The sequence below is a fragment of the Lycium barbarum genome, chromosome 11 (genome assembly GCF_019175385.1).
Source record: "Lycium barbarum isolate Lr01 chromosome 11, ASM1917538v2, whole genome shotgun sequence".
NCBI classification, from domain to species: domain Eukaryota; kingdom Viridiplantae; phylum Streptophyta; class Magnoliopsida; order Solanales; family Solanaceae; genus Lycium; species Lycium barbarum.
Genome location: NC_083347.1, coordinates 1157890 through 1180109, shown reverse-complemented (window position 1 = coordinate 1180109; position 22220 = coordinate 1157890). Strand labels below are relative to the sequence as shown.

The window sequence follows — 22220 nt, the reverse complement described above, 5'->3', positions numbered from 1 at the left end:
GATAAGATAATTTATAAATACACAAATATTTATGACTTATTTAATTAGATAGCAAGTTCAATACTCGTGTCCAGTCAAATATAAATGAATTATATATATATATATGTATTATGATCATTATAAATTAAGATGCAGCTAGTATTTGTTTATATGTTACCGCTTGTTTCTATTTCTTATACATTAAGCAAACAAATTATGCTCAGCTCAGCTCCATTAAACTCCAAGTCCATGATCCTATCCAAAAATTCGTCCCTTTGCACCTGAATAAAGTACAAAAAATGCCACGATAAGTTCAAAAGCATCGACTTTACTTCCTATGCACCACGTATATGAAAAAAAGCAGACACGTGCCCTAGTTACAACTAACATATAAGCATCATAAGATCATCATTGAAAGTAGTCGTGCCACTACAATTTCTCAACTGTGTGAGAGAACAAATTAGGAGTAATAAAATAAAATAAACAAAAAGAGTATGGCTGAAAACAGGCAATTGATGGATGTAAATCCACAACAAATCACCCCAAGGTCGTTGATTTGGACAACAATTGCTGGAATTACAATTGAAGGACCAATTTTAGGACTTATGGGTTTCAGTTTCTTGAGTTCTTTGATACTTCTCGTGATAACTTCTCCGTTACTCATAATATTTAGTCCTCTGTTAATTGGTGCTGCATGTGTGTTTTTACTAGCCATGGCAGGGTTTGGGGTGGCTGGAATTACGGCTGTTTTCGGATTGTCTTCGTTTGTTGTGGTGTATCGTTCACTAATTAAAGATAGAAAAATTGGCCAAAAGTATAGCGATGATAAAGTGATACAACCGGCGGAGACGGACGAGGAGGAGGAGCAGCAGCAGGACGACACCGAAGTGCCAGGTGATGGGTTTAAGATTTAAATTTTATGAGTTCAATATTTATATAACGCTACTGGTTAGGAAAAATAGAAGGACATAATTGAACTTTGAAGAAATATTGCATGTATACTATTAGAGGAAATAGTTACAACTGACAAGTGACAACTCTCTCCTGCAAGATGCTATAAAGCCATTATGTACATAAATTAACTTAGCCAATTAATTAACTTTTAATTAATTTTGGGTGATAAAATTAGCTCAGGAAAAGAAAGATGTGTCAACCCATCTAAGTTTGGATAAGTTAATGACCTTTCTATTTATTATCTCAGACTCATAGTCCATTAGAACCCGCTCAATTTTCATCTAAAAGTTGGGATAATTTAGGTGCTCAAAATTAACCGCTAAGAAACTTTATCAAATACTTGCTAGAGATAACTATAATAAAGGAAAAAGAGTTTTACTTAGTAACTAAATAAATTATTAAAACTTGGTAGGAGTGGGTGGGTGGAATTATGACCTACTATTATTTAGTTTATGTTCTATTTATGCTTGCCCAAGTAATATTTAGACTAGTCAATAATCTGTCATTTATTAACTCAATTCATTTTAGTTTGTCTAAACTCATCTCAACTCGCCCGTTTGACTCCTAATTAATATACAGAGTTATAAATCAGACAATTCAAAACAGTCACATTTTTTCATAAAAAAACACGTACGTCTAAATTAAAATACCAAGTCTTATTATATGCATAAAACGATCAAATTCATTGTTGCCTTTCGGTAGGAGGCCAAATTCATTACAAACTATCTAAGCCATTTTGATTACTTATTCATTGCATTTTTGCAGTTGGATTCAAAACCCAATATTTGTCAAAATTTTAGTAATTTTTCACACAGGTACCACGGATAGAATTGAGCCGGATGAGGCTGTAAAGGAGCAGCAACAAGGTGTTATTACTGAGCCAGTTGCAGTGGATAGAATGGTTGAACTATTTGAATCTTTAAAAGATGACACCCCTGCTGTCACAATAATTAATGTGGTTGATGAGTCGGAGGATATGCCTAGCTCTGGTGGCTATTTGCAGCAAAATGTTCACCGACAGATTCCAGTACAAGAGGTTTAACAAATATACATGTTCAGGAGTAGCTATAGTTTAAATACTGCTATATTTTGCTTTTTCTGAATTGCAGCTTATGATAGGATTTTTTTTTTTTTTTTTTGTCTTTATTTCTATGTTCTAGCAGTGCACATTTACATATTTGGAGAATGTTTTTCATTTTGCTTCTACTTCTTTAGGTCTTTACGGTATTTACATAATTGGTGGTGCTGTTTTTTAATCCTCATGTTATCTTTGTTTTATTACTCTCAAGACTTTTCGGTGTTGTTTAGAAAGAAAAGAAAGAACAAAATATAGCTAAGCGTTTGGTTTCAAATCTAAGTCGTCCACTTCTCAAAATCTCATAACAAGACAAGAGTATTATCAATGAGTTTAGAATTTTCTATTTGGAAACAAAATTTGAACTTCTTGCTTTGGGACGAACACACATAATTCAGGATCAAAATCAACAATTATATATTGAACCACTTTCATTATAACCACAAGAACCTAAACTGAAAAAAAAAAAGTGAGAAAAGAAAACCTTGCAGCTTGTTTGGAAATATTATACGACATGATACGTTATGAAATGATATCTAACAACCATCCAACCAAGTTGTTAGAAGTATCCAACCAAGTTGTTAGAAGTTCATCTTTTAAACGGCTATATTGTTGATCATGAAGTTAAAATAAAACGAACTATAAGACTAATTTTTATAATAAATCAATAAGATGTTCAACATCTAAAAGACCAAGTAGACAAGTAAGATTTGATCCTAACTAAAGCAGGAACAAAAGAACCCCTAGCTACTATTACTATTTATTATATTACTAGCTCTATATAAAAATACTAGAAGCTAAATCTTTACTAACAACATTAAAACCTTAGATGACACTGTGAGTTTTCTTAGCACAAAGCTTTTGCAGCTCCTTGGCAACTTCTTCAATCTCTTCATCTCCTTTGGAACAAAGCAGCTCCTTCGTATCCTTTGCCTTTTGCCTTACAAGTTCACCATCCTTGTCAAGCACCACTTGATTGATTATGGCCGCAACTTCCTCTCTATGAAGCTTTCCATTACTATCCCTCACAACTTCCACAGCAATGCCAACATCTTCGACAAGCCTAGAATTAATTGGTTGATCAATATGCATAGGCATCGCGATAATCGGAACCCCATATTTCATGCTTTCCATTACTGAACTCCATCCACAATGACTCACGAATCCACCAATACTCGGATGCTCCAAGATTTTTGCTTGTGGTGCCCATCCTTTAAAAACTTTTCCCCTATTCCCTACCCTATTGAAAAAGCCTTTAGGCAATGCCTCTTCAAGTTCAAGATCTTCCCCCTTTTGGAACCTTATAGGCCATATAAAATTGACCATACTATTTTCCAACCCATAAGCAATCTCTAACAAATCTTCCTTGGACAAAAAATATTCACTTCCAAAAGACACAAAAATTGTGGATTTCTTCTCTTTTTCATTCAACCATGTTATTAACTCCGATTCTCCATCATCAAGGGTAGGTTCTTGAACTAAAGGACCAAGAGGGACAACTTTTTTCCCAGTTAAATGAGTGATATAATCACTATACTTACCCTCAATCTCCTTAAAACTTTTTATCAAAACAATATCACAAGATAGGTAGAAACAATCTCTAACTCGCTTCTTATCTTCCTCAAGCTTTTCCACTGGGATAGATGATTCTTGTTTCTCAATACGAGCCATCTCATAATTGCGATAATAAATAGATGAGAAGGGAAATTTTATACCTGGCTTCTTGAACAGATGCAACATATAAGCGGTCATAGTGGAGCTGCTACTAATAAATTCAACAGCAGGGATTTTTAATTCAGCAGCAGCCTTTGGAGCCCATGGTTGGAGAAAATCATAAATCAATAAATCGGGTTTTAGGGTTTTCAAGATTAGGGTAAAATCAGGGCTAGCTAAGTCAAAAGCTTCTTTGAGAGTGTGCATGAGATGTGGTGGGAGGCCATTGGTGGTGTGGTGACAAGGCGGAAGATTAGGTAAAGTTTGGAGATGAAGTTCCACGAATTGGATCGATAGTGAAAACTCCGGGCTAAGCTTTTCCTTGATAGAGTTCAGGGTTACTGGCGTAGAGCACAAGTAAATAGTGAAGTTTCTTTTGCTGAGCTTTTTGGCTAACTCTAAGAATGGAGAAATATGACCATAGCCCAACCATGGAAACATCAAAACACGAAGAAATTCACGATTTTCCATGAAGCCGTTCATGATAAATTCCTTGACTATTTCTTCTTTCTCAAACTTACTTTCTTGTTGAAATTGTTTACATGGAGGCTGGCCGTATTTAAAGTTGATGGACAAGTTCTCATATGGTAAGTTGAAGAAAATATTGAAAGATTTAGAAGTCTTTAATGCATATATAAACATGTAAAGGAAAATGCGGCTATGTATTTTGGTATACGTACAATATGCATGGTTCATTTTCCTTTTTGCATTGATCCACTTTCCTTTTTTTTCCTTCTTCTTTTACAGTTTCTCTAATTAACTTTCTTCTTCGTTTTCTATTTTTGGTAAGTAGTGCTAATTGAAGCTTATAGTAGTTATTGCAATAGTGTGCGTAGGCCATAGTGTGCTAATACTTGCGCGAGTTACCGAAATCAATCCATAAATGGAACCCAATATTCTCAAGTACTGTTTATATTTAACTAGATCTGAAGAGAGGCGAAATAATATTTTCTTTTATATTCTGTCCCTTGTTTTATTTTTCAATGTAGTTTAAACTTTATTCTTAATTACTTTCTCTGTTCCATTTTATGTAAAGGTATTACTACATATTGAGTAATCAAACACTTTTTTCTTTAACTAATTTTCTCAACTTTTTAATTATTAGCTATGTTGACTTGTAGTACTCATCGTATAGTTTTAAATGTGTTTTTTATTTTAAAATAATTGAAGAATCTATACTCAAATTCATTGTAAGTGTTTAGACCCTCTCCGAAGCTCTTCACATTAATTGGGAGAAAGGTAGTATTTCTTTATGTGACACTATAATATACAGAAGCCAAGTTGGATGAGATAATTAGATTATGCATTTAATGATTAAGAAAAGAAAGTATAGTTTTCGTTACCGAGAACTACACATAAAGGTAAGCTTATCAATTTATTATAAATTATAATGTAATCTTTTTGCACAAGATATTAAAGGAAATTAAGGTGTTTGCGTAACATATAGAAACCAAAAGAGGAAGTACGTATAATTTCTAAAAATAAATACGGCCAGTGAGATACACTTACATATATAATCTTCATACTTTTATTTTATTTTTCAGAAAACAATGATAATAAATTCTGACAATTTTACCTTGATCTCGTTCCAATAGAAACTAGAGAACTTAAGGAATATCTTTTTCCTCAATTTTCTACTTTATTTGAATTTTATCATAATTGTATTTTATTTCAAAAAAGATTTCTTTTGTGGAAAAGTACTCTATCATATTTATCTCTTTTTTTGGAGGAGAAGTTTTACACTTCTATAAATTGAGCATATTCCCTTCAAAGAAAAAAAAAAAAAGAACACAATAACATCCATAATGTAGTCCTTAAAGAGTTTTGTTTAGAGGGATATTATTCTCTCAATAGTTTTATGCTTTTATTTTAGTTTTTCATATGTAGGTCAGTTGGCTAAATCATATAATAATATTATGCTTATTTTAATATAGTTCTTTTTGTCGTCTGATTTATTGATGTTCGAGGTTTGCAATTATTAGCTTCCGCATGACGCTAAGGCCGTTCAAAATCGAACCGCCACCGATAACCCAATCATAAAATTGGCTTATTGGTAGTGGGTTATTGGATTAGAGGTTGGAGAACAACAAGAATTATTGACAAAAATTCTTATATTCAAATTGTTTTAAAAATGAATTAATAATGAGATGGACTGAGCAATCTAAAGTGAATATTCATTGAGACGAAGTATGACATTAAGTGAAGGAAAGGGTAATTTTTTAAGAATTTATCATATTTATATTTTTACCCCTAAACATATAAAATATGTATTGTAAACCTAAAACACTAAACTCTAAAGCTAAAGCACTAAAGTGAAAAGTCTGAACCTTCAGTAAACTCTTTCATTAACCATCATTTTTTTTAATTGTGTTGGAAGTTACTATTGCAGTAACTGTGGTTCCAAAGAAAGGTGGTGAAGTGATCACCATCCTGTCCTGTGGCTATGGGGCTTAATTGGCTTCCTAGTTGTTAAATTATGAATAAAACTTTTGTCTTTCAAGGCAAAAATAAATAGTAGTTACGTAATTTAATCTATACATCGGCCGACAACCGTCCAATAATTGCTAACCCAATACCGAACCAACCGATATTTTATCGGCTGGTTAGCGGGTTAATACTTTTAAAAACCTATAACTGTTAAGCCGAACCGCTAAGCATAGTTATCCGCCCGATAAGCAGCCATATATGACAACCTCTGATTTCGATCCCAACAAGTGGTATCAACGCCAGGTTCAACCAATGATGAATTCAATAAGTGATGACAGAGCCAATGGTTACACCAATGGTTGAACGAGATTGAAGACAAGTTCATACAGATGCAAATCAAGCTGCAACGCCAATTTCAGAATAATGAGGATTTTGTCCACAGTACTACACGTGGAGATGAATTTAATTTCAACCATATTTTCAACATCTCTGCTACTGCATCTTTAAAATATAAAGCAGAATATTTTTAAACCAATTTTTAACCCATAATATTTTTAACATTATTTTTAACATTGGCAAGCAACAGTGATGAAGACTATGTGAAAGAGGATCAAGATTATTTTGCCAGAAAATTCAAGCCAATGGGAGATTTGTTAGGATTTGTCCTGAATTTCCTATCTTATTTGAATTTTATCATAATTGTGTTTTATTTTAAAAAAGAATTCTTTTGTGGAAAAGTACTCTACCATATTTATCTCTTTTCTTGGAGGAGAACTTTTGCACTTTTATAAATTGAGCATATTCCCTTCAAAGAAAAAAGAAAAAAAAAACACAATAGCATCCACAATGTAGTCCTTAAAAGTTTTGTTTAAAGAGAAATTATTCTCTCAATAGTTTTATGCTTTTATTTTAGTTTTCATATGTGGGCCAATTTACTAAATCATATAATAATATTATGCTTATTTTAGTATAGTTCTTTTTGTCATCTGATTTATCGACGTTCGTGTAATTATTAGCTTGTGCATGACGCCCTCTGATTTCGATCCCAACACTATATAACCTTAATCTAGCTATAACGTAAAATCAATAATTATATAGGTTCCAAATATGGTAATTCTGTTCCAAATACTAACAAGTGACGAGTACGTCCTCCATCCCAAAATACTTATCATACTTAACAATATACATGTTTAGGAGTGGCTATAGTTTAAATACTTGTGCTATATTTTGGTTTTACTGAGTTGCAGCTTATGATGGATGTTCCCCATTATTTTTTGGTCTTTATTTCTAAGACATTTTTGGTGGATGTTTTTCAATACGTACATAGTTGTGTTTTTTTAAATCCTGCTAAAGTAGTGCAAGGATTTTGTTTGGCCTTTCCAGTATGAGCATGTTATCTTTATTTTATTATTACTCTAAAACTGTTTTATGTTATATTTTGGAAAAAAAAACATAGCTAAGCATTTGGATACAAATTTTATTTATCCACTTTTCGTAATCTCATAGAAAGGAAAGAATATTTATCCGCTAGTTTAGAATTTTCACTTGAAAGTAAATCTAAAATTTCTTGCTTTGAGACTAAATTGGTAACACTTTTCCATTTTGCAAGTATTTTTCAAATGGGTTTAAGTTTTGTGCGTCTATAATATACAAAACGGAAAACGGTCAAATATACCCATATATTATCAGAAAAGGTCAAATATACCCCTCGTTATATTTTGAGTCCAAATATATCCTTCGTGTTATATTTTGAGTTCAAATATACCCTTCTTTTATACTTTGAGTTCAAATATACCTTTTCTCCGTTAAAATTGTTCAAGGTGGACATGAGATATGACATGACACTGACAACTCGATAAGGTGGACACCACATGGCATGCGACCTCACCACCCAACCCATTTACCCTTGTCTTCCCCTTCTTCCACCACTACCATCAGAGTTTTTGCAACCATTAGCAACCCCCCACTTATAATTTATCAGTTGATAATTTTGTTGTTCTGATGATCAAGAATGCAGTTTAATGAACAATATTCAATCCGGTTTACAGTCGGATTACAGTTAAAGAATGCAATTTTCTATTCGATTTTTCAGTTTTAGCATAATTTCCTCAGTTTAAGCAGATGAAAAATGATTATTATAATAAAGTTTACTCTGTTTTACAGCTAAGCAGGAGCATGTTGTTTTCTGGTGAAATTTTCTTTGTTTAGTAATTTTTTCGCTGTTTTATGGGTGAAGAATGCAATTTTCTATTAATCTTCATTTTTTCCGCTGCTTTCTTGGTGAAGAATGCGGTTAGTGACAGTGTAATTTGAATAAATGCGTGAATGTATCAATAAATATGTGATGCCTTATTATTAATAATCATTGCCTTGTCATTTTACTAAAATTTTGGAATTTCAGATATGGAAGAAATTGGATCCTTCTTTTGGTTAGATCCAATCCTCTGTTTCTAAACTCATTGGTGGTTATCAAAATCCCTGAGCAAGTTCATTAGATTAAGACCTAAACTCCCTCTGCAAGTATAATTAAATCATTTCATTGCTAATGGTTGCAAAGGTTGGAGAGGGGAGGAGATGATAGTGGTGGAAGAAGAAGGGAAATGGAGGGTAAATGGGTTGGGGGTGGTGAAGTGGCATGTCAGGTGGTGTTCATCTCATCAAGTTGTCAGTGTTATGTCATATCTTATGTCTACCTTGAACAATTTTAACGGAGATGACTCAAAATATAAAAAAAAAAATATATTTGAACCCAAAGTATAACCGGAAGGGTATATTTGAATCCAAAATATAACGAGGGGTATACTTAACCCTTTTCTGATAGTACAAGGGTATATTTGACCCTTTCCCGTATACAAAATATTTTTACGACCAGTTTACTAATTAAATAATTATATATAATTCCTTGATAAATATTACTCCCTCCGTCTCAATTTATGTGACACTTTTCATTTTCGAGAGTTAATTTGATTAAATTTTATCGCCAAATTGGATTAATTAACTCAATATTCTAACATTAAAATTTATATATTTAAAAACTACATAAAAAATACTATACGTTGCAACTTTTCTCATCAGTATGGTGAAAAAATACATCTTAAAATATTGATTAATGTTCATACAAGTTGAATATCGCGAAGCGAAAAGTGCCACATAAATCGTGACAGAGGGAGTAATGAATTATCTGATAAAATAATAGAAAGTAACTCTATGTTACATATACTCCCTCTGTTTCAATTTGTTTGAACCTATTTCCTTTTTAGTCCGTGCCAAAATGAATGACTTCTTTCCTAATTTGGAAACAAATTCACTTTATGAATGATTTACGGCCACACAAATTTTCAAGGCTTATTTTGAACCACAAGTTTCAAAAGTCTTATCTCTTTCTTAAATGTCGTGCCCAATCAAATGAGTTCATATAAATTGAAACGGAGGGAGTATGTGTTTCTCTCTTCTCTTCCAAAACACATGTTATATATGTTAAAATTCAAGGATATATTTTTTAAAAAAATTATAACAGGACGACACGTGGTAGCAGTGGCCGAACCAAAATTTTCGATGAGATAATTTAAAATATAAAAAAGTAAACATACGAAGAAGCCGAAGAGTATCCAATATCTAATATATACATAAAAAATAATTTTAACCTTGTAAAAATAATATTTTTTTCCGTCGAGGAGGTTATGAACACCCTCGGTATAGCGTGGCTCTGCCACTGCGTGGTAGATTAAAAAAACTGATGTGACTGATGGTTGGCTGGACTTTTCTGAAGTAAGATTTTCCAAAAGATTAAAAGATTATGGTAGTGGAGTAGGTAATTTTTAGTCTGCCACGTAAAGCTTGTCTAAGATTTCTGGTTGATTTCTTTATTAGTAGTCCTTGTAATTCCTTTGATTTAAAATTCGTTTTGAACAAAGTTTCTTGCATGATAGTAATGATTTCATTGTCCCAAAAGTTGCTTGACAATTTAGACCACATGAAAACAAAAGTATAAAGATCAATGTTTCTAAGCATAATTACTGGCGGAGTCAAAGTTTTTTACTACGAAAATTCAAATATATAAAGAAGTAATTACACAATTTTTTTTACAGAATTCAACATCTTTTATATACATATAAAAAATAATTTTAACCTTATACATACCATAGAAATTTTCTCCTAAAAGGGTTCGAGTGAATACCTTGCAACCACCTAACTCCGCCCCCGATCATAATAGCTCCTGTAACTATCACCAACTGTCTCATGTGATGATATGATTTCTTTACTCGAAGTTTCAAGTTTGTGCTATTCTATGATTTCTTTACTCGAAGTTTCAAGTTTGTGCTATTCTAAGGAATTTTTTTTTGAAAAGAAGCGCTGGTCTTTTAATTGGCCACGCAAAAAATTCGGTAGGGGGCGCTTTCCCTTTGTGAAAAGTCGAATAAGAAAAGCTTTCAAGTCTTAGGTGTGACGTGAAAAAATTATGATAAGTGAGGGACTAGGAGCCTGTTTGGATGGGCTTATGTCTATAAGCTGTTTGCAGCTTGTAAGCTAAAAAAAATAAGTTGGGGTAGTCTAACTTATTTTTTTTGGCTTATAAGCTGTTTTCAGCTTATAAGCTGCTTTAAATAAGCTAAGTCAAATGGGCTCAATTATTTTTTTTAGCTTATTTTAAGCACAAAATTACTTTAAGCTGGCCAGCCAAACACTCAAAAAAACTGAAAACAACTTATAAGCAGTTTATAAGCAACTTATAAGCCAATCCAAACGGGCTCTAGGAATAGATTCAATTCTTGAATATAGCTAGTTTTTAGTTATGGAGAATTACACACACACATATATATATATATATATATATATATATATAAAAGTATTTACAAAAGATTAGGGGACATTCTCTTTGACGAGTTCCAAAACAAATAGAGGTAAACAAATACCAAACGGTTTTGTTTATTCTTAACGTGGAATAGTACACACCAGAACAGAACCAATTGAAAAACAAGAAACACGACCAATACCATTCATTATTCTTATAATATTGTATGTATGTACGTACGAGGAACACAGAGAGAGAAGAATCATCATGGCTGGTGGAACAGAACATAATCCACAAACCCCATTACTACCAGCTAAATTTTCTGGCTCTTTTGATAATAATGGTAGATTTATTTTTATTAAAATTCTTTCTTTCTGACTTTGGTGTAGTAAATGTTACTATGTCTTTCTGACTTGATGTAGCAAATGGTATCTTGATTTTGTTAATAATTCTGTCTTTTTGACTTTGGTGTAGTAAAATGGTGTCTTGCTGTTAAAAAAAATTGTATTTCTAACTTGGTGTAGTAAATAGTATCTTGATTTTGTTAAAAGTTCTATCTCTAACTTGGTGTAGTAAATAGTATCTTGATTTTGTTAAAAGTTCTATCTCTAACTTGGTGTAGTAAATAGTATCTTGATTTTGTTAAAAGTTCTATCTTTCTGTTTTAGTGTAGGAAAATGGTATCTTGATTTTGTTAAAAGTTCTATCTTTCTGTTTTAGTGTAGGAAAATGGTATCTTGATTTTTGTTAAAAATTCTATCTTTCTGACTTGGTTTAGCAAAATGTTATCTTGGTTTTGTTAAAAATACTAATCTTTCTGACTTGGTGTAGTAAAATGTTATCTTGATTTTGATAAAGTTTTTTTTTTTTTTTTGACTTGGAGTTGTAGTTTACTACTAGTACTAATTTGGGTTTTGGTTCATTTTCTTTAGTTGTATACTCAAATATTGGGAGAAAGGGTACAGAATGGACTGCAGTGGCACATATTATAACAGGGGTTATAGGAGCAGGGGTACTATCACTTGCATGGAGCATAGCACAATTAGGATGGATAGCTGGTCCTTTGGCGCTTCTAATCTGTGCATCAGTTACCCTCTTTGCAACTACCATACTTTGTGATTGCTATAAATCTCCAGATTCTGAGCTTGGCCCTACCATAAATCAGTCTTTAATTGAAGCTGCAAGATTTTACTTTGGTAACTTACTGTTCACTTTATTTCTTTTACCTTCTTATTATTGCCTTCTACTACGGTAGGTATTCGGGCCAGTTTACCCACCTTGACTATTTGATTGGTATTTGTTAACTTCCACTAGTACATATGTCGAATAACTCTATCACCAAGACTAAACTGTTCACTATACTTCTTTTACCTTCTTATTATTGTGTTTTACGGTGGTAGTGCCCCCAGCCAGTTTACCCACCTCGTCTATTTGATTTGTACCTGCTACCTTCCACTAGCACATATGTTGTATAACTCTTGTTGGGATGTATCATCATCATCATTTATCTTTCATATGAGAGTAAGACTATTTTGGGGGGAATGACTGAACAATTATGTGTAGCTATTGTTATTGAGGGTTTGTATGACCTCTGTTCTATCCCTGGAAATAGAAAGGAAAAAAAAAGTGTACTAAAAAAAGAATAGAAAATATAAATATGACCGTATGATTGAGAATTCCAGTGGCATTAAGAAATTGATAGGTTACTGTATCATCATTGAAACAGTGTAAAGATTGTGGAGTATTTGAGATACTCTCTAGTCTTCTGTTAACCTTATTGTGACATTACAAGTTTTCATAATGGCTTGGCACTTGGCAGTCCAGTCAAATCGACTTGAATCTTTTTGTTTTAAATCAATGATCGATGGGGGTTAGATTGAACCCTACCAGTATATTAGCTCCCAAAAAGTGATCACATTGATTTGAATCTAAGTTTGGCTGTAATCCGTTAGGTCTTGAAAAAGACATGCACATGGAGTGTATGAATGCAAGTGTCTAATTCCAGATCTGGCCATAATGACAAGACCAAAAATTGGTTAGAGTTACTAGACTCTATGTTTAAATAGTCATCCCCTTTTGGTGAAAATTCTTGTGAAATTACAAGTTAGGACCCCTTTGGACTGTTGCTTTTTGTAATTATATGGCAATTAGATATTTTATTTTCAAAATTTGTACTTATTTGCAGTTAAAGGGTACTAGAATTACCACAAAAGAACTACAAGCAAACATTTCTTTATTAATGGAAGTTCCATCATTGTTGATAAAACTTGTGGCCAAGTCCAACAAAGTTTTTCTTTCCCCCTATCTTTTTCATCAATATGATGACTTATGAGCACTTACCACTACTAGTGGTACTATGGTGCTGTTGTTCTGAAGGGAGGAAGTACTAGAGAATTACGTCTATAAACATTTCTACTAATAGGTGAAGGCTTTATGCGTTCTACGTTTTATCCAAGAGTTGCTTCAGGGCTCCTATGTATAAATTCTTAGCGGCCATCTGAGATAGATTGATCTGAGATAGATGGAAGTTCAACGTGCTCTAGAACAAGAGAAAACTTCAGGCAAAGATGATGTAGATGCAATTAGAACTGGTAAAGCTTTAAGTTGTCTAATATTTTCTCCGGTGCTTGAGTTTTAACATTAACTAGGATTAAGAAACAATGGCCTGCGTGTATTTTCCTACCAGGAACTGCGTGGACTGCAGTTGCACACATTATATCAGCTGTAATCGGAGCTGGTGTTCTCTCTCTAGCTTGGTGCACAGCACAATTAGGATGGATTGCTGGGCCAATCACCATGCTTTGTTTTGCAGTTGTTACATACATATCTGCATACCTCATATGTGACTGTTACAGGTCACCTGATCCCATAACAGGAACGCGAAATCCCTCTTACATTGATGCTGTTAGAGTTAATCTTGGTAGATTGTTCCATCCTACAACATAGAATTATCTTAGAAACTCTTTTAGCAGTTTTTTTTGGTGGGGGAGGGGATTAGAAGCATCTTTTTATGTATTTTGACTTACTCGTTCAGGCAAGAAATGGACGTGGTTGTGTGGTTTGCTTCAGTATGTGAGCTTCTATGGGACTGGTATTGCTTATGTAATTACAAGTGCAACAAGTATGAGGTTAGTTAGCTATATATATATATATATACATACACAGTTAAGGTTTTCAACTCTTTGAAGTTGTAAGTGTCTCAATAACAATAAACATGTCGCTTTACTATGCTCATTTTCTCCGGTTATCAGCTAACATTATATCCATTGTAGTGTATGCAATTCAAGCTAAATGAGATATGGTTCCTTTAAAGTTACTAATCCCTCCGACAATTTTGCAGAGAAATTCAGAGATCAAATTGTTACCACAAAGGAGGAAAAGCTGATTGCGGGACTGGGACAAGCATTTTCATGCTGATTTTTGGCATTATTCAGATAATAACGTCGCAGATACCAAATTTTCATAACATGGCGTGGTTGTCTGTTGTCGCTGCGTTAATGTCATTTTGTTACTCTTTTATTGGACTGGGCCTTGGATTTTCTAAAGTGATTGGTACATCCTGAACTGTTCTTTTTCTCATTCTGTTTCTTGTTTTTCATCTCAAGTTCCAAAAATATATCGAAGAATCCCGTGTATCTGTAGATAATAGGGGTATCAAGGGAAGCATTGTGGGAGTACCGACAAAGAGTGCTGCTCAGAAGATATGGTTAGTTTTCCAGGCACTTGGAGACATTGCTTTTGCCTATCCTTATTCAATTATTCTCCTCGAGATACAGGTATTGTGTATGAAATTCCACAAACTTTGTCTACTCTTTGCTATTCTTAAGACCTGGATTTATTTGAAGATTGACTCGGAGCATAACCATGAATTTAGCGAATGTTTCTGAAACCAAACTAACCATAATACTGAAAACTCTGGTTGGAATGGACGAATAGTTACACTAAAAGTATCAAAAAGACTGCTAATATTTCTGTTAATACTAAAGACGTTTTTTCCTTATGGAGTGAAGGATACACTAAAATCTCCTCCACCAGAAAATCAGACCATGAAGAAGGCATCAATAATCGCGATAGTTATCACCACGTTCTTCTATCTATGCTGTAGTTGCTTCGGATATGCAGCCTTCGGGAACGACACACCAGGGAACCTCTTGACAGGTTTCTATGAGCCGTTTTGGCTTGTTGACTTTGCCAATGCCTGCATAGTCCTTCATCTGGTTGGAGGGTATCAGGTAGTACTAAAACTCGAGCATTTTCCTTTCTTCCTTTACTTCACTACGAAAAAAAAAAAAAACGTGAACTAGCTACGGAAAAATTATGTACGAGCAATTTAGTGACGGACTAGCGATGAAGTTTGCAGCTAAGTTCCTGATCTTTTTATAGTGCTTGGTTTATGAAAATTTTAACTTAACACGAACGAAATGCTCGTTTGTTCCTTAGGTATACAGCCAGCCAGTGTTTGCATTTGTAGAAAAATGGACAACTCAGAAGTACCCGGAAAACAGATTCGTGAATCAATTCTACGCGATCAAACTCCCAGTGTTACCAGCTCTTCAGTTGAACCTTTTTCGGTTATGTTTTCGGACTTTATATGTTATATCTACAACAGCAATAGCAATGGCATTTCCATATTTCAATCAGGTATTAGGAATCTTGGGAGCATTGAACTTTTGGCCTATGACCATATATTTCCCAGTGGAAATGTACATTGTGCAAAGGAAAATTGGAGCTTGGACAAAAAAATGGCTACTTCTTGAAGGTTTCAGTATGATCTGCTTGATTGTATCTGTACTGGGCTTGATTGGATCAATTGAGGGGATAGTTAGTGCTAAATTAGCTTAAATGTAAAGATCTCTTCTTTGATTCTCAATAATCTTGCTAGTAAATAGTGGTAAGATTTTTAAGCCAAAGACTATATTTTCATTGCTTGTATACATGCTACAGACTTTTTGCATTGCAACAAATTAGCTTATTTCATGTCATTCTTCAAATGTGATTTACAAATCTCATTTAGTACATAAAATATATAGTCTCATCATAATTATTTTTTGGACATTAAGATGTGCATTTTTGTTTTGCAATTACTATAAATTTTTATGACAAACATGTTAAAATTTGGACTTTATGATTTTTTTAAAGTAATCAATAATTACCAAAACTACACATAACACACATCATGTTGTGATTTTCAAAATATTTTTATTAGACAAATAAAAGGATACAATTACAAACAATTTTCATTGGACAATGCAAATAACACATTACAAATTAAATTCCTAAGATGATACACACTAACACATTACAAACGGAACTTTTAGAACAATACCCATGAATACGTAAGAATAATGATCACGCCTGTTATGTCTTGTTGGCGTATTATATAAGCTCTATTATACGTTTGGCGTCCTTTTCTTTTTTCCAAAAAGGAGGGAGAGTAATTATGGAAGAATATCAGTGATTGTTACTCTTGAACCTCTTTTTTTGTTTTTTTTTCTTATAAAAATATCTAGATTATTGTGCAAATTTTAAGTGCTGTGTACTGAATATAAAAAAAGAAAGATTGAAAGCTACTGCTTGAAGGTTTGCGGGTAAAACCAAACACTGAAATTGATTATTAGACGAGACGTTTCAAAGATGTTGATAGGCACCAATGAATCTGTCATCAAAAAAGTAGTAGCCTTTCCTTTTCAATTTAGAAAATAGGCTACTCCACTAAGGTCGAATAGAAATGATAGAATTACATAATTTTAAAAAATGAACATATGTCCATTTCTTTGAAATATTAAAAAGGACTAATTACAATTTTGCTCCCTCAGTTGTAGAGTATATTCTGAATTTTGGTCCTTATAATATATGACTAAACGCATTTAACTTCGATCAATAGAAATATACATTTTAGATCTTTTCTGCTAGTGAATATTCTGAAATTTATCATAATTATTAATCGTTCCACCACTACGTAATTACTCATGTATTGCGTTAAGCTTGTAATATTACTTCATATGTGACGGTAACATAGTTTTGACAATAATCCAGATTAGGAGCAAATGCATCTTCGAGTTCATCTGAATCCAAACTTTTGATGCAGAAGATAAACTTATGTATAAAAATTTATTAAAAGAGCAATAAATAGTGGATTTGAACCTATATTTTGACAATATAGCAGGTTTAATTTTAAATTTTTTAACGGTTAAACACATAAAACTTAAATTTTAGATTCGCATGTGGTCCACATATAACATAAATTACACGCAAGGGAATTAAAAAACACATTTTAATTAATTAAATAGTTTATGTTCTTAGTCAATTGCATAAATGCCAAAATCAAAAATTGCTAAAACAAAGGGGCTAAAAATGCTATTATCCCTGTTAAAAGTGCTATTATTATTATCTCTATTAGTAACACAGTGAGTACTAAACAAATTTGTAGAAAGAAACTTTCCAAGAATCTTGGAATTACCAGAAATATGGTAGTTGATGAAGAAGTTGATTCACAATTGCCATTTTTGGACCCAAATTATGCTTCTTCTTCTTCCCCATCATTTAAACCTGCCTTCAAAAGAACTGGTACTATGTTTCTTCTTCAATTATTACATATCACTGCTCTTTTTCCCACTGTACTATAAAGTCATGTTTTTGGCAGCTTTCTTTTCTTGTCTCAAACTTCATTTTTTCCTCTCTTCTTCAACCCCCTTTATCCCCACTTTACCATTTTACAAGAAAGTTCAAGTCTTGACAAATTACAATAACATATTGGGTCCATAAGTGAACCCATCTCAAGAATCTTGATTTAACTTGTCCTCTGCAACTAGTGCTATCCCATCTCTGCTTATTCAAGGAGATTTGTCTTAAAAGGTGTATAACATGTTTGGCTAAACTTTTGGGAAGTCAAAAGTTTTATTATTTAAAAAGTGCTTATTTTTTTAGGGAGTGAGGCGTTTGTCCGAGCATTTAGGAAAATTTCTTTTGAATAATTATTTTTCAGAAGCCGCAAAAAATAGTTTTTCCCGGAAACACTTTTTGAAACCTTGGCAAAGCACAGATTGCAAAAATGTTTTTCAAACACAAATTGCTACTCTCTGGAGAAAGTACTTTTTCAAAATAAGCAGATTTTGAAAGGTTGGCTAAACAGTACGTAATCTTGATCTTTTCTCACCTTTTCAAACAAACTGGGAAGATAATTTACTGCTCTTCCGTCCCAATTTATGTGGCCATTTAATTAGGCACGAAGTTTAAGAAAGAAAAGAAACTTTTAAAATTTATGGTCCAAACAAGCCCTAGATATTTGTATGGCGTAAAATCATTAAATTGTTTCTAAATATATAAAGGTGATATTCTTTTGGGACAGATTAAAAGGGAAAGTGTGCCATATAAATTGGCACAGAGAGAGTATTAGTTTCTACTAATTTCTTGCAAAAATTGTAACCTGTACAAGTAGATGATACTTACTGAAGCTAGTATGTGTACTCATCATGAGAAATCAGGAAATGAATGGACAGCTTTGGCACATATAATTACAGCAGCAGTTGGTTCTGGTGTTCTATCACTAGCATGGAGCATGGCACAATTAGGATGGATTGCTGGTCCAATGACCATGCTCTTATTTGCATGTGTTAGTCTTACTTCTGCATTTCTTCTAAGCAACTGCTATAAGTCTCCTGATCCAGAAACTGGCCCTGATAAGAATGGTTGTTATCTTGATGCTGTACAAAAGATTTTAGGTGAGAATTTCAAGCAAGGTGAAATTAGAAAAGTCTTATGTCCTGCACTTTTTTCAGTTCAGTAGAACATTAGCTTTCCTTTAGGGTGTTCGGTATGAAGGAAAATGTTTTCCTGGAAAATAAGTGAGCTTACTTATTTTCTGGTTTGTTAATTAAGCAGAAAATTATTATGACAAAAGCATTTGTATATGGGGGTGGAGGGTAAGGCTGTGAGCGTGGTGGGGATGGGGTGTGTTAGAGCGTGGGGAGTAGACAATTACTGTGGAATGTCACTTATGAAACTTGTTTGTCCTATTTCCACTAAGAAAGTCATTTTCCTCGTTTTTAAGGAACTTGTTTTCCTAGAGAAAATATTTTCCAAAAATTTTAACTAACCAAATATGAGAAAATTAGAAAACATTTTTGGATAATATTTTCCTCCATACCAAACACACCCTTAATTGGAGCACCAACTGAATAGTTAATGCAACATAGCAGAAATTTACTGCCCTTTTGTAGAACTTGGCTTGGCAGCAATTTTCTACTTACCTTACTGAACTCAAAATAGTTGTTAAGTACTTGGGCTTACACAGCAAATTCTTTTCTTCTTGTATCTCAGGAAAAAGAAACGCTTGGCTTTGTGGAATTATTGTTCGTACAAACTTCATCAAGGTTCCAATTGTATATACTATTACATCTGCTATCAGCATACGGTATGTCTATAATCGTCTATCTCACTGGTATTGACAATGTCTCCTTTCAACAATTTCTGCACTTTCCTTTATGAGCTTTGCTGCTTATCTAATTGTTGTTTGGTTTCTCCTATATTCCATACTATCTGACAACTTATAGTATAATTATATAAGGGCCGAGAGTGATTACTTTCACACATTCTCAAATTATCTATTTCTCTATCTTGCTTATTCTTAATGTTTTCCCTCTCTTGCTTTTTCTTAATGTTTTAACACCTATTAGAAGTACATTAGGAAGGGTTATTTCTAATAGGTGATATTAATAGCACATCCTTTAAATGTATCCAGAGCAATCCAGAAATCAAACTGCTATCATGATCAAGGTCACGAAGCTACCTGTGGATATGGAAGTACTAGGTATATGGTAATATTTGGATTAATCCAAGTTGTAGCGTCTCAAATTCCTGACTTTCAGAATATGAAGTGGCTCTCCATAGTTGCTGCAGTCATGTCTTTCACATATTCAATTATTGGATCAGCACTTGGCTTAGCCCAAGTAATAGGTAGATTACCTTTTTGCATGTCATTTTATTGCCACAAAATCTTCACAATAACAACAGCCTCCGGTATCTTGATATACAGAAAATGGAGAAATCAAAGGTAGCATTAGAGGTCTGCCAAGTTCTACTGCTGCTGAGAAAGTATGGTTGGTTGCTCAAGCGCTCGGGGACATTGCCTTTGCCTTTCCATTCTCTCTTATATTTCTGGAGATTCAGGTGCTGCATTTTGCTTTCTACATCAAATAATAAGAGAGTTTTAAGTTTTATACACCGTTACTGTAAACAACTTTTACTATCAGGTCATCTAAATGACATCTACTGGTAAGTCTCGTTAACATGTGGGATTTGCAATATTGAAAATAAGATGTGTTGCGTGTTATAACAGGTAAAGATGACCTGATGGTGTAAATATTATTTACACTAACGGTGCATATTACTTAAAACTCATAATAAGAATGTACTCTTAAACTACATTAAGCAACACTGAAGCAATTAATGAAAACTTCCAAAAAATATGAAGGACACATTAAAGGCGCCTCCTCCAGAAAAGATCACCATGAAGAAGGTCTCGATAATGGCAGCCTGTATTACAACTTTTTTCTACCTTTGCTGTGGGGGATTCGGTTATGCAGCCTTTGGTAATTCCACACCAGGGAACCTCTTGACAGGATTTGGTTTCTACGAACCGTATTGGCTTGTAGACTTTGCTAATGCATGTGTTGTTCTCCATCTAGTTGGTGGATATCAGGTACTTGAAAACCTAAGTGTTCTGCCAATCCCTAACAATGTTGCCCTATGTTTTTAATTCTTAAACTTCTATGCCTTCGCAGAGAACTTGTTTAGTACTCAGCTAAATCTTTAGTTTTGGCATCTCAATGAGCTAGCTTTTAAGTTTGAGTCACGCCTAAGTTCATTTTCTTTACAAAACTACAAATTGCTTCCTTGGAATTGATCTTTTGTATGGACTTGAATATGCTTTACAGATTTTCAGCCAGCCACTATTTGCAGATATTGAGAGATGGTTTGCCAGAAAATTCCCAGAGAGCAAGTTTGTTCACAAGAATCACACCCTGAAACCTCTACTAATGCTGCCACTTAAGTTTAATTTTATGAGATTAGTCTTCCGAACAGCTTATGTAGCATTAATCACTGGGATAGCAGTATTATTCCCTTACTTTAACCAGGTCGTAGGGGTGTCTGGGGCGATAACCTTTTGGCCTATCGTCATTTATTTCCCTGTAGAGATGTACTTAACCCAGAAAAAAACTGAAATTTGGAAAACCAAAGCTATCGTGCTTCGCGTGTATACAATGGTATGCCTGGTTGTGATATTCTATGCATTTGTAGGATCCATTAGAGGAGTGATAGTCGCTAGGTTCAGGTAAAATATACTATACTTCTTCATATACCTACTGAACAGGCTTTAGTCAGAGGAAATGTAAATGAATTCTTAGCAGTGTGTAAGTCTTGATTATGTAAACAAACAATGTTTTACTTTGTCAATAACAAAATATGCCATGAAGTGTAATTTTGAAGAGTCGAGCATTCTTTTGTTAGCTTCTGCAAGTCCCTCATTGCAAACTGTAATGCTTAGCTTATCAAATGAACATGTGGATAACGGGCTCGTCTATTATTAAGTTATTAGTTTACAAAGCTGTATCAGGTATCTCGAAGTAAAGTAGACGGACGGGTATGACAGCTAGAATTCTATTTCTAGGAAGAGACTATCGGGAAGCTCAGTTTCGATCGGGCTCGAAGCAGAAGGTAGAGTCGTCATATCTCTTGCTGGTGCAGCATTTAGGACATTCTTGGGCTATTGAGCCAGGTGCTTATCAAGTAGCTCTAGAAGCATGTGTACCAGCTCGGAATGGAGGACGTGATCTGGCTCGAGAAGGCAATGAAGTTATTCGCGAGGCTAGCAAACCGAGCCCAGATATTGGCTGTTGCTTGTGAGATATGGAAAGAGATCCGATTTGATTTTCCAGAGAAAGCATGAAAACCTCTTATTTAGTCAACGAGAAGTGAACTCTTTAGTAACCCAAGGTGATCCGACCTCTTCGATGCTTTATCTTTGTATACCACCTCCAACTATGCTTCAAATCCAAATTGGTCGATATCGATAAATTAGTCCTCATATTCATTCAGCTTATCAGGACTAATTTCATTTCAATAATATATAATTAAGTCTCAATACCAAAAAAGTAAAGTAATAAGTTAACAACTAATGTAAAACTAATCAATTTAAGATAAAGCATGCAGAATGACATTCGACTAGTGAGTATTCATATAGCCAATCTAACTTGTTTGCAAAAAAGTAAAGTTTCTACT

At 33.6% G+C, this 22220-nt stretch overlaps 4 protein-coding genes across 9 annotated transcripts; 3 read left to right on the top strand and 1 right to left on the bottom strand.

Moving 5' to 3' along the window:
• Positions 1-389: 389 nt before the first annotated feature.
• LOC132618803 (oleosin S1-2) lies at positions 390-2141 on the top strand. 2 transcript variants are annotated; one of them, XM_060333808.1, is made up of 2 exons: positions 390-873; positions 1734-2141. In XM_060333808.1, exons 1-2 carry the CDS (start codon positions 474-476, stop codon positions 1973-1975), a joined length of 642 nt encoding a protein of 213 aa, XP_060189791.1. In that variant the 5' UTR covers positions 390-473; the 3' UTR covers positions 1976-2141. The 2 variants fall into 2 exon arrangements, with proteins under 2 accessions (XP_060189791.1, XP_060189792.1); XM_060333809.1 differs by having other exon boundaries at positions 391-873; positions 1749-2141.
• A 536-nt stretch (positions 2142-2677) lies between these two features.
• Positions 2678-4298, bottom strand: LOC132617983 (beta-D-glucosyl crocetin beta-1,6-glucosyltransferase-like). Its single transcript, XM_060333052.1, has one exon. It carries the CDS (start codon positions 4202-4204, stop codon positions 2834-2836), a length of 1371 nt encoding a protein of 456 aa, XP_060189035.1. The 5' UTR covers positions 4205-4298; the 3' UTR covers positions 2678-2833.
• Positions 4299-11002: 6704 nt separating this feature from the next.
• Positions 11003-15922, top strand: LOC132616719 (probable amino acid permease 7). Of its 3 annotated transcripts, none has more exons than XM_060331312.1 (7): positions 11003-11283; positions 11873-12136; positions 13975-14068; positions 14281-14492; positions 14583-14716; positions 14951-15172; positions 15381-15922. In XM_060331312.1, exons 1-7 carry the CDS (start codon positions 11208-11210, stop codon positions 15780-15782), a joined length of 1404 nt encoding a protein of 467 aa, XP_060187295.1. In that variant the 5' UTR covers positions 11003-11207; the 3' UTR covers positions 15783-15922. The 3 variants fall into 3 exon arrangements, with proteins under 3 accessions (XP_060187295.1, XP_060187296.1, XP_060187297.1); XM_060331313.1 differs by lacking the exons at positions 11003-11283; positions 11873-12136 and adding exons at positions 12218-13531; positions 13627-13860; XM_060331314.1 differs by lacking the exons at positions 11003-11283; positions 11873-12136 and adding an exon at positions 12222-13531.
• A 1342-nt stretch (positions 15923-17264) lies between these two features.
• LOC132616578 (probable amino acid permease 7) lies at positions 17265-21429 on the top strand. Of its 3 annotated transcripts, none has more exons than XM_060331080.1 (7): positions 17265-17507; positions 18425-18661; positions 19260-19353; positions 19681-19895; positions 19975-20108; positions 20413-20640; positions 20876-21429. In XM_060331080.1, exons 1-7 carry the CDS (start codon positions 17408-17410, stop codon positions 21275-21277), a joined length of 1410 nt encoding a protein of 469 aa, XP_060187063.1. In that variant the 5' UTR covers positions 17265-17407; the 3' UTR covers positions 21278-21429. The 3 variants fall into 3 exon arrangements, with proteins under 3 accessions (XP_060187063.1, XP_060187065.1, XP_060187064.1); XM_060331081.1 differs by lacking the exon at positions 17265-17507 and adding an exon at positions 17537-17795; XM_060331082.1 differs by lacking the exon at positions 18425-18661.
• The last annotated feature ends 791 nt before the right edge of the window (positions 21430-22220 follow it).